The sequence below is a fragment of the Pomacea canaliculata genome, linkage group LG7 (genome assembly GCF_003073045.1).
Source record: "Pomacea canaliculata isolate SZHN2017 linkage group LG7, ASM307304v1, whole genome shotgun sequence".
Lineage (NCBI taxonomy): Eukaryota > Metazoa > Mollusca > Gastropoda > Architaenioglossa > Ampullariidae > Pomacea > Pomacea canaliculata.
In genome coordinates this window covers 5,396,324-5,410,062 of record NC_037596.1, presented here as the reverse complement: position 1 = coordinate 5,410,062, position 13,739 = coordinate 5,396,324, and the positions used below count along the sequence as shown (strand labels likewise).

The following is a 13,739-nucleotide window of genomic DNA, read 5'->3' as shown; positions in this document are numbered from 1 at the left end:
CCGTTTGTGGAGCTGTGCGTTTATGGGTTAAAGTGGGAGGAGGACAATTTTTATTGAAGTCACTAAAACATACCCTCGCCCTTGGGAAGGGAATTCATGGCCTTTTAATCCAAAAATCCGTGAGCTTAGACACTAACAAGAAAAATATTTGCATTCAGGTCCATAAGTAGCCGGAAGCTGGTTTGTAAAGCGAAGATGGCATCGACCGTCACATGCACACCAAACATGACACAAATAATGTATGAGCACACGCATCCTTTATTTTTACATGAACATCTAGCTACAGGTATGTTTTGTTTTTCAGAAATGTACAGCATGCCTATAAATAGCAAAACTATATTTACAACTGTACAGGTATACAGTTCACAGCTGCTTCAGTCGTATACAGTGTACAAGCTGTAGTGTTCACACAGTACAGTCAGTGATACTGTACACTGCACAGCTAGCTGTTCCTTAAAAAAATCAATCAATCAGTCAATCATTCATTCAATAAATCAGTCAATCCATCAATCAGTCAATCCATTAATTAATCAATCAATCAATCAGTCAATCAATCAATCTTGCATGGCTGAGCGAGGGCTGCACTCTAGATGCTAGTGTTAGCAACACAACTACAAATCACAGATGCAAGTTAAAAACTGTCAAAGAAGAGAAAGGTAGAAAGGAATAAAGGTGGTACTGAGCTAAGATGATTGCACCTTTCTCAAAGTAAACAGTCACACTAGCTGCAAACACAATGACATCATTTGTAAGGTAAAGTGCTATGTAAATTAGCTTTACTCACTTTATGAGTAATGAGTAAAAATGATACAAAGATTAATATGAGATTAGACTATAGAAAGCAGACTCTAATAATAATAATAATTATAATAATAATGAGTAATCTATACAGCAATATATATACCATTCGTAAGCAGCGTGCTCAGCGCTAGAGACAAGAGTAAGACATGGATAACGACAAAAGACAGAAGGATAAAAAGCAATACTGATGACTAATAACGAAAAAGAATAGAGAAAAAGAATAACATAGAACAAAATTAAATGCTACTGCTATTACATAATACTACTGGTACTTTAAAATAAAAAGTTTAGCACAATGTATTTATTTATCAACACGTGCATTTAAAGCTTGTCTACACTAAAGCATGAGGCTGGATTACAAAGGATGCTGAGCTGCAATAGCCAGTCAAAGCCCAGCCAAACCTGTCACAACCCACATCAGATAATGTACAAACATCAGTCTAGTCACTCTAGTGGCTGGCTGTGAACATGACTCCTAATGTTGATGTTGCTTTCTGTAGGTGAGGTGACCTGTGCACCAGGTGAACTTTCTCCTTCTTGGACATCTTTTAACTTTTCCTTGCTCTTTCTGATTGGAGTTGTCTCAGCTTCGCCATTATTAAGGCTGTTGAAACATTGTACTTACTATTATAACAATTACGTGCTGAGAAAAAGATAAATAGTATTTTTTTCAACAGAATTCTCAACTCTAGTATGTCTGGTGATCACTTTCACATGACCAATATTCCGAGTACCAATCCTAATATGTCTTTGGCTTTCTCTGTGAATGGTCATCATGACTCATTGTTTCTACATATTCTTTTAAGGAATACACACTAAGTAATTCTCTCATTTTTCAGTGTCATCCATTGGCGTTTAGAGAAACAAAGGTTTTGTTTAGAAAGCAAAGGATGATTCAGGTATGCACAAATCTTCTACAGCATCCAAGACAACCCTCGCACATAAACATACACACATAAAAACACAAACACACGCTCGAGCTCACAAATGAAATTATTTTCATGCGAAGTGATGAAATTTCTTAGTCTTTTATAGGCCAAAATAGTTTGTCAGACCAGACCTTCACAGTGGCTTTAATCACCACTTACCACACCTCAACATATTATTGAGTGGGTCAGTAAGGGAAAAAGACTTCTCTCACCTGGAAAATTTGTTCTCTGTGTCCAAACTGCTGGATACACCAGCACAAATTTGTGCAGTTAACAGTCTTTCATCATTTTGTTGTGATGTCGTAGAGTTTTCTGGCTTTTTGGCTTGTCTGATGTCAAAATCTTCTGTATTTAGCAATGAATTTGAATTTTTGCTGGTTTGGTTTCCATGGTTTCCACCCCTTCCTGGTAAAGTAGCTTCTTCTTGACTGTTCCTTCCAAAACAGTGCCTAGGCTCCGACTCCGGAGGGATTATTTGCAAACCCATACTGAAATAGTGCAGTAATGAATGTGATATTTCTGCTACTTGATGTTTTAATGAGAAAGATTTTAAAGTGGAAGTGTATTTGAACAGAAACTATAAGAGCAAATTCAAAAAGTTGAAATCAGCAAAGTTTCTTTGTCAGGATTATTAATGTTAAAAGGTATTATAGTACTTCATTTCAAATGTTTAAAACAATCTATTCTGATAAAAAATGGACGAAATATTCCAAAGCAAAAGTCGGATAATTTCGAGGAATCATCGTTAAGTCTGTTAAGCATGGTTCATCTGTAGAGCTACCAGGACCTACTTCAACATCCCATGTTGATGCTTACAAACAGGCGAGAATTAACTAGCCTTTAATTGGTCTTATTCACTACATATATAATAATCAAACAGAATATATTAATATAATGAAAAGAAAATATAAAAGAAGGATTATATCTAACTCCAAACCTGTTTTTCTCAGAAGTTTCTTGAACATAATGATCTTGAGATGTCAGGACAGAGGTAAGGTTCCCGATGCTGAGGCCTTGAAAGGCTAAGCTGAAATGTTTAATAGAAATTTAAAGTTATTCGTTATTATTGTAAGTGTTCTCGTTTAAATACTAGTATAATTATACAATATTAATTTTAAGAAAAAAATTGCATTTAAGCTTAGTGTTTATCGCAAATTTCTATTGATACTTTTCTTTTACAATCTTTTTTGGAATAAAGATTAACTCACCTTGGAATCACCTCTTGTTCCCCAATGTCTACAGTAATGTGACCATTATCCTGATTAGACTCGCCTTGTCCTTGGGATTTGCATTTCATGATATTGCAGATTGCTGATTTGTCCAGGTCTGCTTTGAAACCTTCGCCATGCTGTTCAACTTTGACAGTAAAAGATATGTGTAGCTCCGACCTGTTAACATACGTGAAATGGTTACCCTGTTGCTGGCTATCAGCTCTGAAATAAATTCATCGAATGCATCATAATTTAGTGAATTTATAATGACACATTACAATATTAGAAAATATATTATTACTGTCGCAGTTTTTTGTGTGCAGAGATCACGAACAGACAAGCGTGTCCAGCACCAACAATCCAAGTGTTGGCATCAACTTCATCTGAATTAATAAAGCTCTGTGCTTAGTTAGTTGTCAGTCTAGTCAGCTGTTTGTGTAGACAATCTGATATCCTACACTGTGATACAATAATGTCTGCTCTCTGTACCATGCTCAGGAGTTTAGCTTCTATCCACTGCTACCCTCTCGTCTGTCGCTACGCCCACCTCATCGTCACAGTCGCTGCTAGCGGACCTCACCTGGATTCTGTTCCTTTTTCTACTATGAACCTCATCTCTGGAGTTCATTGCCAGGTAATGTTAGACATCCGGCCTCTCTCTCAATCTTCAAACTATTTGTAACTGTGGCATCGTTTGGTGTCGTCTTGCCAGACTGTCATGCTTTTCCCGCCTTTCGTGTTGATTGGGTGTGTTTCATGAATGCTGGCTAAATAGATGCTTCTAGTACCTACTGAAAATAAACCTTATAAATAGTAGCCATTATGATAATGGATATTATTAATGATAGTAGTAGTAATAGTTTAACAACTAACTTGTCATGTCCTGAGCAGACAAAGGTCGTGGTTGATCCGCAGCCACGTGTACTGTCATCGCTTGGTTGAGGAGGATCTTGAGTGTCGCCGTTGGTTGAACCCACCTTTTCTTCAGTATCGTCCACGGCAGGCTTGCTTTCGCTTAATAAAAGAGCAGAGATCGTCGTCGGCGTCGTCATCATCATCATCCATCATCCATCATCCATCATCCTCCGTCCTCCATCCTCCATCATCCATCATCCATCATCATCATCATCATCATTTTGATATGTTTGCAAAATTTAAACTGCTGGGAAAATAACCTCCCCTCACTCATCTCACATGCGGCTACTAATTACTTTTATACAGAAGTTCGTACAAGTCAAACATTTAAAGTATGTATTTCATGATGCTGTCAAAAGAGGTCTCAGTATTCATCTGTTGTCAACTCAACTCGTTAAGAGTAATTAACTCACTAGCTCAGGGTGTTCTGGCCTAGAGACTTGGCAAGAGGAGAAGAGATGGGTTCTTCTTGCTGCAGACCAGATGTCTTCATGTTGTCCTTGTCTCGAGGTTTGTTCTGCTCCTTAGACCTGCCACTAAACGGAGGGAAAACTATATTTTCCAAGTTATTTGGTATTCACATCCTCACTTTACACCAGCAGTTACGACTGTGGTTGTCTAATTTAGGATCCTTGATTAAAAGTAGGTATTTGTTATGTTCCCAAGCTTGGCTCAGTTATGAAGGAACAATGACTGTTTTACATATTTTTGTAATAAGAATTATTTCGTTCTGGCTTTTGTAATTTTACAAGGGTAACACTTTTGGCGAATCGGTAAAAACACTTTTATTTACACGAATATGTTTTGTTTTTTGCAAAAACTAATTATCTGAAACTATTTGCTTATTAGGCTTAACACTAGTAGTAGTCCACCAAACACGATACTCCTTTCAACATTGTAACTCAGTAGACTCTCAAGCCTCACCTGTCTGGTGGTTGAACAAGACACGAACTACTTGTTGTCTGACATGATGAGCTCGTCTCTTTTGCTTCAGGAGAATTTAAAAGACTTTTTCTTTCAGTCTCATCTGACCCATCGGTGAAGTCGCTAAACCCATAATCAGAATCGAAACTATTAAAATTATCTTTTTTGTCTTTTTTCGTTTGAGTTTTGATGAATCTTACAATGCCTTACAATCTCGTAATATTTTAAAACTTGACATTTGTGCCATAGCCTGCTAATTATTCAATTTTGAATGAATGTCTATTAATTTTCACGTTGGTAGATGAAAGAGAAGTCTTCTCTCTAACTTCCTTATTTTCTTAAAAAATTCGTCGACAAACATTGAACATTAGGCATTTCATTATCTGAAGTTCCAAACGTGCGTGTAATAATTTGATAACTTGTTTAAAGGAAATTATACACATTCATAATCAGTTGTGTGCAGCAGTTGTTGACAGTCTTTTACAACCATCACTAACCTCTCCTACAAAACCCCTCGATATCAGTGAAATTTTGTAAACAACTTCTGTTTTGTAAACAACTACTGGTAAGCAGTTCCTCAGAACTTACCGCTCCTGGACTACCAGATGAATAGCCATGTCTGCCTCCTCTTCAATATCCGCAGGGCCATCAGCGGTCTCACTGAATTCATTCGCTCAATCCATTGCATTAAATCATCACCTCTCATCATGGTTGACAATAATATTAAAGCAAAAGTAATCTGACCATATATATCAGTAAACACTGTTGTAAGAAATTCATTTGTAAACTGGGACTTTTATTCGTCTGTGATACTCTTACTTGCACGAGCAATTATTTATAAACACCATACTACCTCGGATATTTATCTCTCTATAGATACATAGAGAGAACAATACACATATGTGTTGCCTTCTTTACTGACCTTTCTTCCTTCAAAATGCAACGAAGTAGATATGTATCACTTTACTACGGTTTGCAACACCTGATTTTGGATTAGAAAAATTGAAAAAAGTATATTACCTGCTTTCTTCTTGCTGTGGAGTTCTGGAATACTTTGTGTCGGTATTTTTTCCTACATTTAGGCATCTGAAATGGTCACGCCTAGACAGCAAGAAGCAACAGTGATTTAATTAAAGGTTAGTTAAACACAATACACTTTGTCATCCATGTCTGAAGATGTTCGTTTAACCCTGTTTTTCAAATGGCCAGGTAGACAGGGTTTGGCAAGTAACACTGTCTGCTTCGCTACTAAGTGTAGCTTGTATGCATGTATTGATAATTATATGTTCTTGAGCATGCTTTGTCTGTCAGGTCATCTTACAAGTACTATTTTACACTTTTCTACTTCCCATAGCATTGTTGTAGACATCGACTGACTATACTTTATAACAGATACATGACAAACGAGAGGAAACATTTTATAATAACAAACTTACTTTCTCCACAAGATAATTCCCAGGATGAAGACAGCTGTAGTAAATCCTATGCCACAGACAACTCCAGCTCCAAACGATCCTCCAGGAGGTGCTTTACTGTCAATCACTGGTGACAAACATATAAGAAATGTGATTTTAAACTGCCATGGACTGCTGAACACTTTACTAAGAAGTCAAACTGTATTACTTTTATATCTATATATATATTACGATGACGACGACGACGATAACGACGAAGAAGATGATGTACATGCTTGTCTCTATAGAATTAAAAGTTCGCTTACCACCTGCAGGGTCGGTAGTTGTTGGCCTCTGGACTCGCGTGTGTTGTTTCTTATTCTCGTCATTCTCGTCATTCTCGTCACCATCACCAACTTGTGGAGTTGACACTGACAATACACACAGACATGTTATGTTCTGATGTTAGAGTGTTTACATTACATGCTCCTCCTTCTTGTGTATTTGTCTGGCTGTGTGGGTGGGTATGTGTATGAGAGAGAGGGAGAGAGAGGGAGGGAGGAAGAGAAAGAGAGGTAGAAAGATAGTGGTTGTGTTAGTGTCAGTGCAAAGTATCAAATTCCCATTCGTGTTATGAGGGTTACCTCTCGACTGCCTATTATTTTATAATTTACCTTTCATGACATTAGCGGTGGCGATTAACAGACTCTTAGGGACGGACATGACAGAGAATGGTGGCCAGTGTACTCAGGTATCTGTGGGTCGTGTGGAGCACTTGTATTTGTAGGTGTGTGGTAGAACATGGAACTTACCAGATGGTGAAATGGTTTCTGAAGTTGAATCAGTATTTATTTCCTGGCTCCCTCTCGGAACAACTACCAACAGGAAATTCAATTAGTGCTAAGTTAACTTTATGACCAAGTCTTTATTTAATAATATGTAACTGAGTTAATGCTATGAAAACAAATAAGCTAAATCTGTTCAAACATATTCAATTTTTCTTTTCTCTTATGAAATCTTTACAGGATGTATTAATGAACATTATCAAATGAAATTGGTAGTATATACTATGTTAACTGCTTAAATAAATCTCACTCCTAGTTATAAATTGATATATAATAAATATATAGAAATACATATATAAATTGATATTTATATAAATACATTTATAAATGGATATTTATTTCTATTGTTCTTCGGACATTGTACTCCATTGTGAGAGAGAACGCTGTTCTTATGAAACAAGAACTAATTATTCACATTTACACCTGCTTACTTTGCCATAATGAAAGCTCGCATTTTCCGAGATCATTGTAACCAGACAACTGACATTCATATTTCCCCAAGTGACTGTGGGAGGCATTGATAATCTGTATAGAGATGTGATCAGGGTATATCAGCTCGTCGTACTTGTACCCCGGTCCAACGGAACACTGGACATGTTCCTGCCCCTGAGGCCACATGCAGCTGACAACAACAACTGAAATGACAACAACAGAGCTTTCAATGGTAATGAGGTGATAATTTAAGATTGAAAGCCATCCAGTTTTAACTTCTCACATTCTAATAGCCTTTTTCATTTTAAGTCAATATGTTAATAAACAATCAAATGTTTATAGATGGCTTTGTGCATAGAGTGATTGGGATGCGAGCTTTCAGGAGAGGAAAGGTCTGGAGTCTGGATTCCGTGTTTTGCTACCTACTTGGATCTTTCGGTTTTTGGTACAGATACACAGTGTAGTCTCTTCTAGAGACACTGATATCTTCAGGGAAGAAGCAGACCACAGTCAGGTCAAAAGTTTGTGAACGAATATCACAGGTGATTTGATTTCCTGTTTCAATTGTAAAATAAAAACTTTGTACATAGGGAATGAGTGACAAAGGAACACATATGCAAACTCCCTGTACATGCCCAAGTCTGAACAAATCTGATAAGGTTTTCTAATGTACTGCTTAGAAAAAAGCATGTAAAATAAGAACGAAAGCACCAATATTCTTCACTTTATACTGTATTTAGTTCCATGTTGAAGAAACATAGAAAAACAGATGTCCTTCAACAGGCGGTGTATTCAGCAAGCATTTCATAGTTCATGTGATCTTGAAAGATTTTGTATCTGAATTAACTAAATTTTATGTGAAAAAGATAGACTGAAACTTCCATATACAACTGTTTATAAAACTTACTTGGTAAGAAATCTGTTAAGTTAAAAACAAATATCACAACAAAGACCAACTGAGGAAAAATGTGTTTGAAGAGTGTCATCCTTCATAAGATAATCTGAAACACATACAAAAGTATAACATGGATGATCATCTGCAAAGTGCTGCTGCTTAATGATAGTGCCACAGCTTGATAACTGTGTAAACATGTCAACTGTGCAGAATTGATTTGTTATGGGTTTTCCTTAAATAACTATTCCATCATGATGGAACATCTTTAAAAAATATTTTGAAAGTGTCTTGTGTAACGTTCCTAGTATTTGTGAGTATTTCTTTTACATGCAAAGTTCTTTGAGGCAGGCTGGAGAATGTTGAAGGTGTTTTGAGGTTTTAATTATAAATAACATTTACTCCTGGTATTTTTTTCTTTCGAACGGTGACCATTTTCCTTTTTTCCACCAGGCTCTTCAGCTAAGAATGGGTGTCACGTGACGGTCGGCGACCTTTAGCGACGGAACGGAAAACAAAACAAGTATGCCAAAAATTGGGGTTAAATACGTCAACGACCAAACATAACAATAAATACAAGAAGACAGAACATACAACAATATAGATATATAATATGTGACAACAGTTGGTACTAGTCGATCAGCCGATGTTGACCACGGCAAGTGTCAGACGGGAAATGAATCAGTTGCGGCGACGAGTTGTTTTACACACCTACATCGCATACCTACATCCACATCGCAAAAGCGACATCTACACTGACACAAGTTCAGGAATAGTAAGGATGTGGCATGCCTGTCAAAAGATGTTCTAATTATGTAAGACTTCTAAAGGGCTAAGTCCTTCTGCCTGGTTCCAATGATCTTAGAACAAATATTACAAGAGGCTAATATAAGAAAGAAAGTGTATATATTCACATCCATTCAGAAAGACAGAAAAGCAACACACAGACCAACAGACCTACACACTGAATTACACAAACATGCACATACAGAGTTAGGTAGAACAGCGGTATAACTGCAATTTTTATGCACGTGTACGAACCACCTACCTGCTTACATAAACCTCCAGTAATAAGTAAAAAACAAGATTAAACATACCATTAGCTATTTTCACTTCACCACAACTCCCAGTCTGCTTATATTCTAATTATGTGGACAAGGTCACGAGCACTGTCCAGTAATCATGTGAAAGTATGTGAGGAAGTAGACTTCTTCATCTCTACTTGTCACAAGGAAGAGATGGACTGATGAAGATGGCATTCACTACAACTACTCACATCTGTAACATGAATACTGACTCCCTTCAATTACTTTTCGTTATTCTTTTTCTGATGATTTGTGGTTATCAAACGTGTAAGTACAAATAAATATAATTTTACTACACCTTCATTACTGTGTTTTAATGAAACTTGCCTAATATGTGTATACTTTATGTGCCTTAGTAATGAGTTTTATTTACACAAATCACAAAAGATAACGAGTTGTAGCATTACTCAAAGTATTAGTAACAGATAAATAGTCTTCCTTACGCTGTTTTATCTCTTTTATTTTCGATAGGTTCAAAGATTGATTTTATTCAAGGATCAGAAAGAGTTGTGACTTCTGAAAACAGTATTGTCGTTGTGACTTCTGAAAACAGTATTGTCAACATAACCTTTCAACTGGACACCCTGCAGTGTCCACTGAATCAGACTCACTACAGCATCATCATCTCCAGGCTCACCAACGGCAGTCACGTGGATGTTTGCAAAATTTTCCTGACACAAAAATGCACACCATCATCTTCCTCTACAATGTGTACTTGCATGTCACCTCACGGACCAATGCTCTTCTCAAAGAAAATGGGAAGTGAGGACAACAACACTGTTTACATCTGGAAGTGGATGGATACTCTTTTAGGAGCACAGAGTGAACAAGTAACATTTCAAATTTACAGTAAGTGTTTTGTGGTATCTTAAATGTCTAGACAGCTTACTACAACCATTGCTAAAATAATATTCATTTATAAATTAAATAAGACGCGTTAAGAGATCTGATATTAAAGAGAATTTTTGAACGCATGCAGCAGTTTTGACTGTCAAATAAATTATTTTAAATTTTATGAAGATTTAGTGAAAAGAAAGCAAAACCTTCTTTAAGTTTGTAAACTGTAAATAAAATAGTGTGATTTAAACTTGACAATACTTGATCACAGGGAATACAAGACAGCATGGACCGACAACCACTGCAAACCACACCCGTCATGATGATGATGATCAACATCCTGGTAATTAAAAAAAATTAAAACAAGAAGTGTATTATGAGTTATCACTTTCGATCAAACTGACAAATAAGCCAACACTTTATGTAAGTCCTGTATTCACACATCACTAGTAGCTCAAAATGCCGAAGATAGAGGGGTACCACAGATAGTAAATGGAAGACATTTGCTTCACCATGGGACCCAGTAGTTTGGGGATTCTACTATGGATCGGTTCTGGCACTTTTTTTCAGATGCATACACCAGCACTGAGGAAACGGCGAGAAGTGATTCTCATCCGAGTCTGACAATCGTCTTCAGCAGCTTTTTCGCTGGAGTCACTTTGCTGGTCATAACAGCTGCTGTCACAACAACCTGTATCATCATCAGAAGAGGTAACAGACCATCTTGTGACGAGCACAGTGCTCTCTGAAACTGAATTTTCTGATTTACAACAGGGTTGTTGCACTACAGGAGTACAGAATGACAAAGTGAAGTACTTTTCAGAATGTCATTACAGTATTAGTTCTCGTTGACGGAGTTACGATGCCTGCCTCAAATTTAGTAGATAACAACAGCAGCAATATTGCTGTCTAAGCTGCTGATATAAGATACATAGTCTCACTTTAAATTATATTTTTATGTCATAATTTATAGAAAGCAAGAATAGCTTTTTATGTTGTTTGTCTTGACAGTGAAGACAAAGACATTTCAGACACACCAATTTGTTAAATAATGTTAACCACAATATTCGGTTAGGTTTGTGAGTAAAAGAAAAATTTCTTTATTGAACTTTCTCGGACAGACACTAAAGTTTGATTTGATTTGATTATTTATTATTTGAAGTTGGTGGGAGGAGCTATGGCAACAGTCAGTTGACCTCAGATAAACGTGGTTCACCTTCTACTCATGCACCCTTAGAGGCTTTAGCATCAGACGACAGAGATAAGACAACAGACATTTACGAAGAAATTCAAGATTCTTCTGAGCTGCACATACAACACAGAGGTACGCTGCTTGTACACTGAGCAAAAAGATATCAGCAGACACCTAATTAAAGTCTGCTTTACCTCATATTTCTTACCTGTGACATCTTTTGATTGGTTGTTTTACTGCACTGCAATGGGCTCGTTATTATAAGAAAATAATAATAATAATAATAATCATCATCATCATCATCATCATCATCATCATCATCATCATCAACGTTGTCGTCACCTAACTAGACATTAGTAAAACAGACATTGTAGATTTGTGGAGTAGGGGCAGGTGTTGATTCTTTGTGCTTTCTTTTACATGTGTTTACCTTATTTACACTGTTTTGTTTGTTCACTCGACTCAGAAGCCAGCTGTAAGTCTGCAGACAAGCTTCCTCGACTTCCTGTCCATCACAAGACTGAAGGAAATTCCAGTGAAGGCTTAGTGAAGCCAAGTGAGATACCCACTTATTCCGACGGGTATCTGCATCCGTTATATCTGCCAAGAGAACAACCGACCACGCACATTACATAATTAGCATCATTCACACCAAAACCTGGTGTAACAATATATATATTACAGACTGACCCATTGTGACGGGTAGTGTTATTGTGTATTTCTGTTTATGAAGTAACAGACTTTTTTTTCTAAAAAGCTACTGGATGAAAAAGTAAACGGTAAACAAGAAGAGATAATAATTGTTTTTATTTATTCTAGTACTAGCATTTGGGTATGGAGTACACATGCCTATGGATATTTTTTACATTTTTAAACAGGGTAAGAAGAAATATTGCTTTTAGCATTGTGATTCAAATATTTTGATGAGTGAATGTGCATGTGTTTGAGAGCGTGTAGGTGCGCGAGGGATTAGAGCATGTGTTTCATAAGACTCGCTAATCTTAGCTTTCTACAAATGGCTTCCAAACATCCCAAGGACGGCATTAAAGAGTATGCTACAATACCACTTTGTAATACAAATACTGTAAGGATATTATACAGTAGTGAAAAACATTTAACGAGGTTGTTTAGCTGCATTATACAAGGCCTAAGCAAATGATGTTTTATTCAATAAACCTACACCAGGTCGTTAAGCAGAAATGTCTGATGTCACGTGACTTCTAGCCCAGTGTTGTTCCTCATAATATCTAGGTCTGATAGTATTTCAGCATTTTCAAGCAAGAAACTTCCTTTTAATCAGATGATAAAACTGTGGTATTCTGAAAACTAAACTATTGTGTTGCTTGTGTTTCTTTTCTGAAGTATTCACTGCTAGTAGAGCTACCGGGCGTCCTCCAGTGGTTTTCCTTTGCCGGAAAAGACGATCACGGATCAGGTCAAAGGTCAAGCGGTGATGGGGAGACTTCCCCAGCCCTATCTTAAATTACCTCAGAAATTACGTCCTTTGAAAATTTGATTCATAGTAGATAATGTTTATATTTCAAGCCATGATTAGCATTCTTAAAAATAAATACTACAATAAAAAAATGGGCATGAGGTATACAGGTTATAGTTTATGAACTTTCTTTAAACAAAAATTTGAAGATCGAACAAACGGAGTGAATTTGCAAGTGCAAAAACAAATAATGGGTAACCACCGCATTTGCCATAAATCAACTGGCACTCTACAAGTTAAGACCGTTTAAAGGCAAACAAATCCTTGATCCATATACAGTAGAATCGGTTATGTCTTCGTCTCAAATAATGTAAAGGATAATGAAGGTGTCCTAAATATTTTATTTATATATGTTTGTCCTTTTAAGTTTGTTTAACCTGCGACTCTACCAGGGTAGCAACTGGTTAATTAAGCAATACTTAGTTACTGAGAAATAAGGATTGCTAGCAGTGGCTGCCATCATAAAACAATCCCTCTTTCGTCTAAAATGTGATCATGATGAGGTAGAAATTAAGTAGTAAACAAACTAATACATGTACAAAAATATGTGTACAAACTACAATAATATGTGTCAATGAATCAAAAATATTTCAAGAAACCTTTGCAGTTCTGTTTCTTCGTGTTGTTTACAATCAGCCCACAAACAGCCTTGCCGTGTCAGAGGTCATTCTATAAATAGTGTGTGACTTGTGTATGAGTAGACAGACCTTAGTAGACTTTGTGGCTCAATGGGTAGCGAAATACTTGTATTGCAGTTTAATAAATAATTATCACTATTTGCTTGTTT

At 36.6% G+C, this 13,739-nt stretch overlaps 2 protein-coding genes across 8 annotated transcripts; one reads left to right on the top strand and one right to left on the bottom strand.

Annotated features, from left to right (window-relative positions):
• Window positions 1–256: 256 nt before the first annotated feature.
• On the bottom strand, window positions 257–13,644 carry LOC112568625. 7 transcript variants are annotated; one of them, XM_025246020.1, is made up of 19 exons: window positions 13,552–13,644; window positions 11,888–12,057; window positions 10,527–10,605; window positions 10,043–10,099; window positions 8,359–8,452; window positions 7,878–8,006; window positions 7,451–7,654; window positions 6,987–7,049; window positions 6,501–6,605; window positions 6,217–6,322; window positions 5,801–5,881; window positions 5,369–5,440; window positions 4,781–4,903; window positions 4,270–4,392; window positions 3,815–3,955; window positions 2,939–3,163; window positions 2,668–2,757; window positions 1,943–2,218; window positions 257–1,405 (listed from the first exon to the last, which is right to left on the bottom strand). In XM_025246020.1, exons 5-19 carry the CDS (start codon window positions 8,435–8,437, stop codon window positions 1,246–1,248), a joined length of 1,977 nt encoding a protein of 658 aa, XP_025101805.1. In that variant the 5' UTR covers window positions 8,438–8,452; window positions 10,043–10,099; window positions 10,527–10,605; window positions 11,888–12,057; window positions 13,552–13,644; the 3' UTR covers window positions 257–1,245. The 7 variants fall into 7 exon arrangements, with proteins under 7 accessions (XP_025101805.1, XP_025101803.1, XP_025101804.1 ...); XM_025246017.1 differs by lacking the exons at window positions 10,043–10,099; window positions 10,527–10,605 and having other exon boundaries at window positions 258–1,405; XM_025246018.1 differs by lacking the exons at window positions 10,527–10,605; window positions 11,888–12,057; window positions 13,552–13,644 and having other exon boundaries at window positions 10,043–10,170.
• LOC112568627 lies at window positions 9,566–11,873 on the top strand. Its single transcript, XM_025246023.1, has 5 exons — window positions 9,566–9,695; window positions 9,900–10,277; window positions 10,537–10,608; window positions 10,836–10,976; window positions 11,428–11,873. The coding sequence occupies exons 1-5, from the start codon at window positions 9,590–9,592 to the stop codon at window positions 11,607–11,609; spliced, it is 879 nt and encodes a 292-aa protein (XP_025101808.1). The 5' UTR covers window positions 9,566–9,589; the 3' UTR covers window positions 11,610–11,873.
• Window positions 13,645–13,739: the final 95 nt, after the last annotated feature.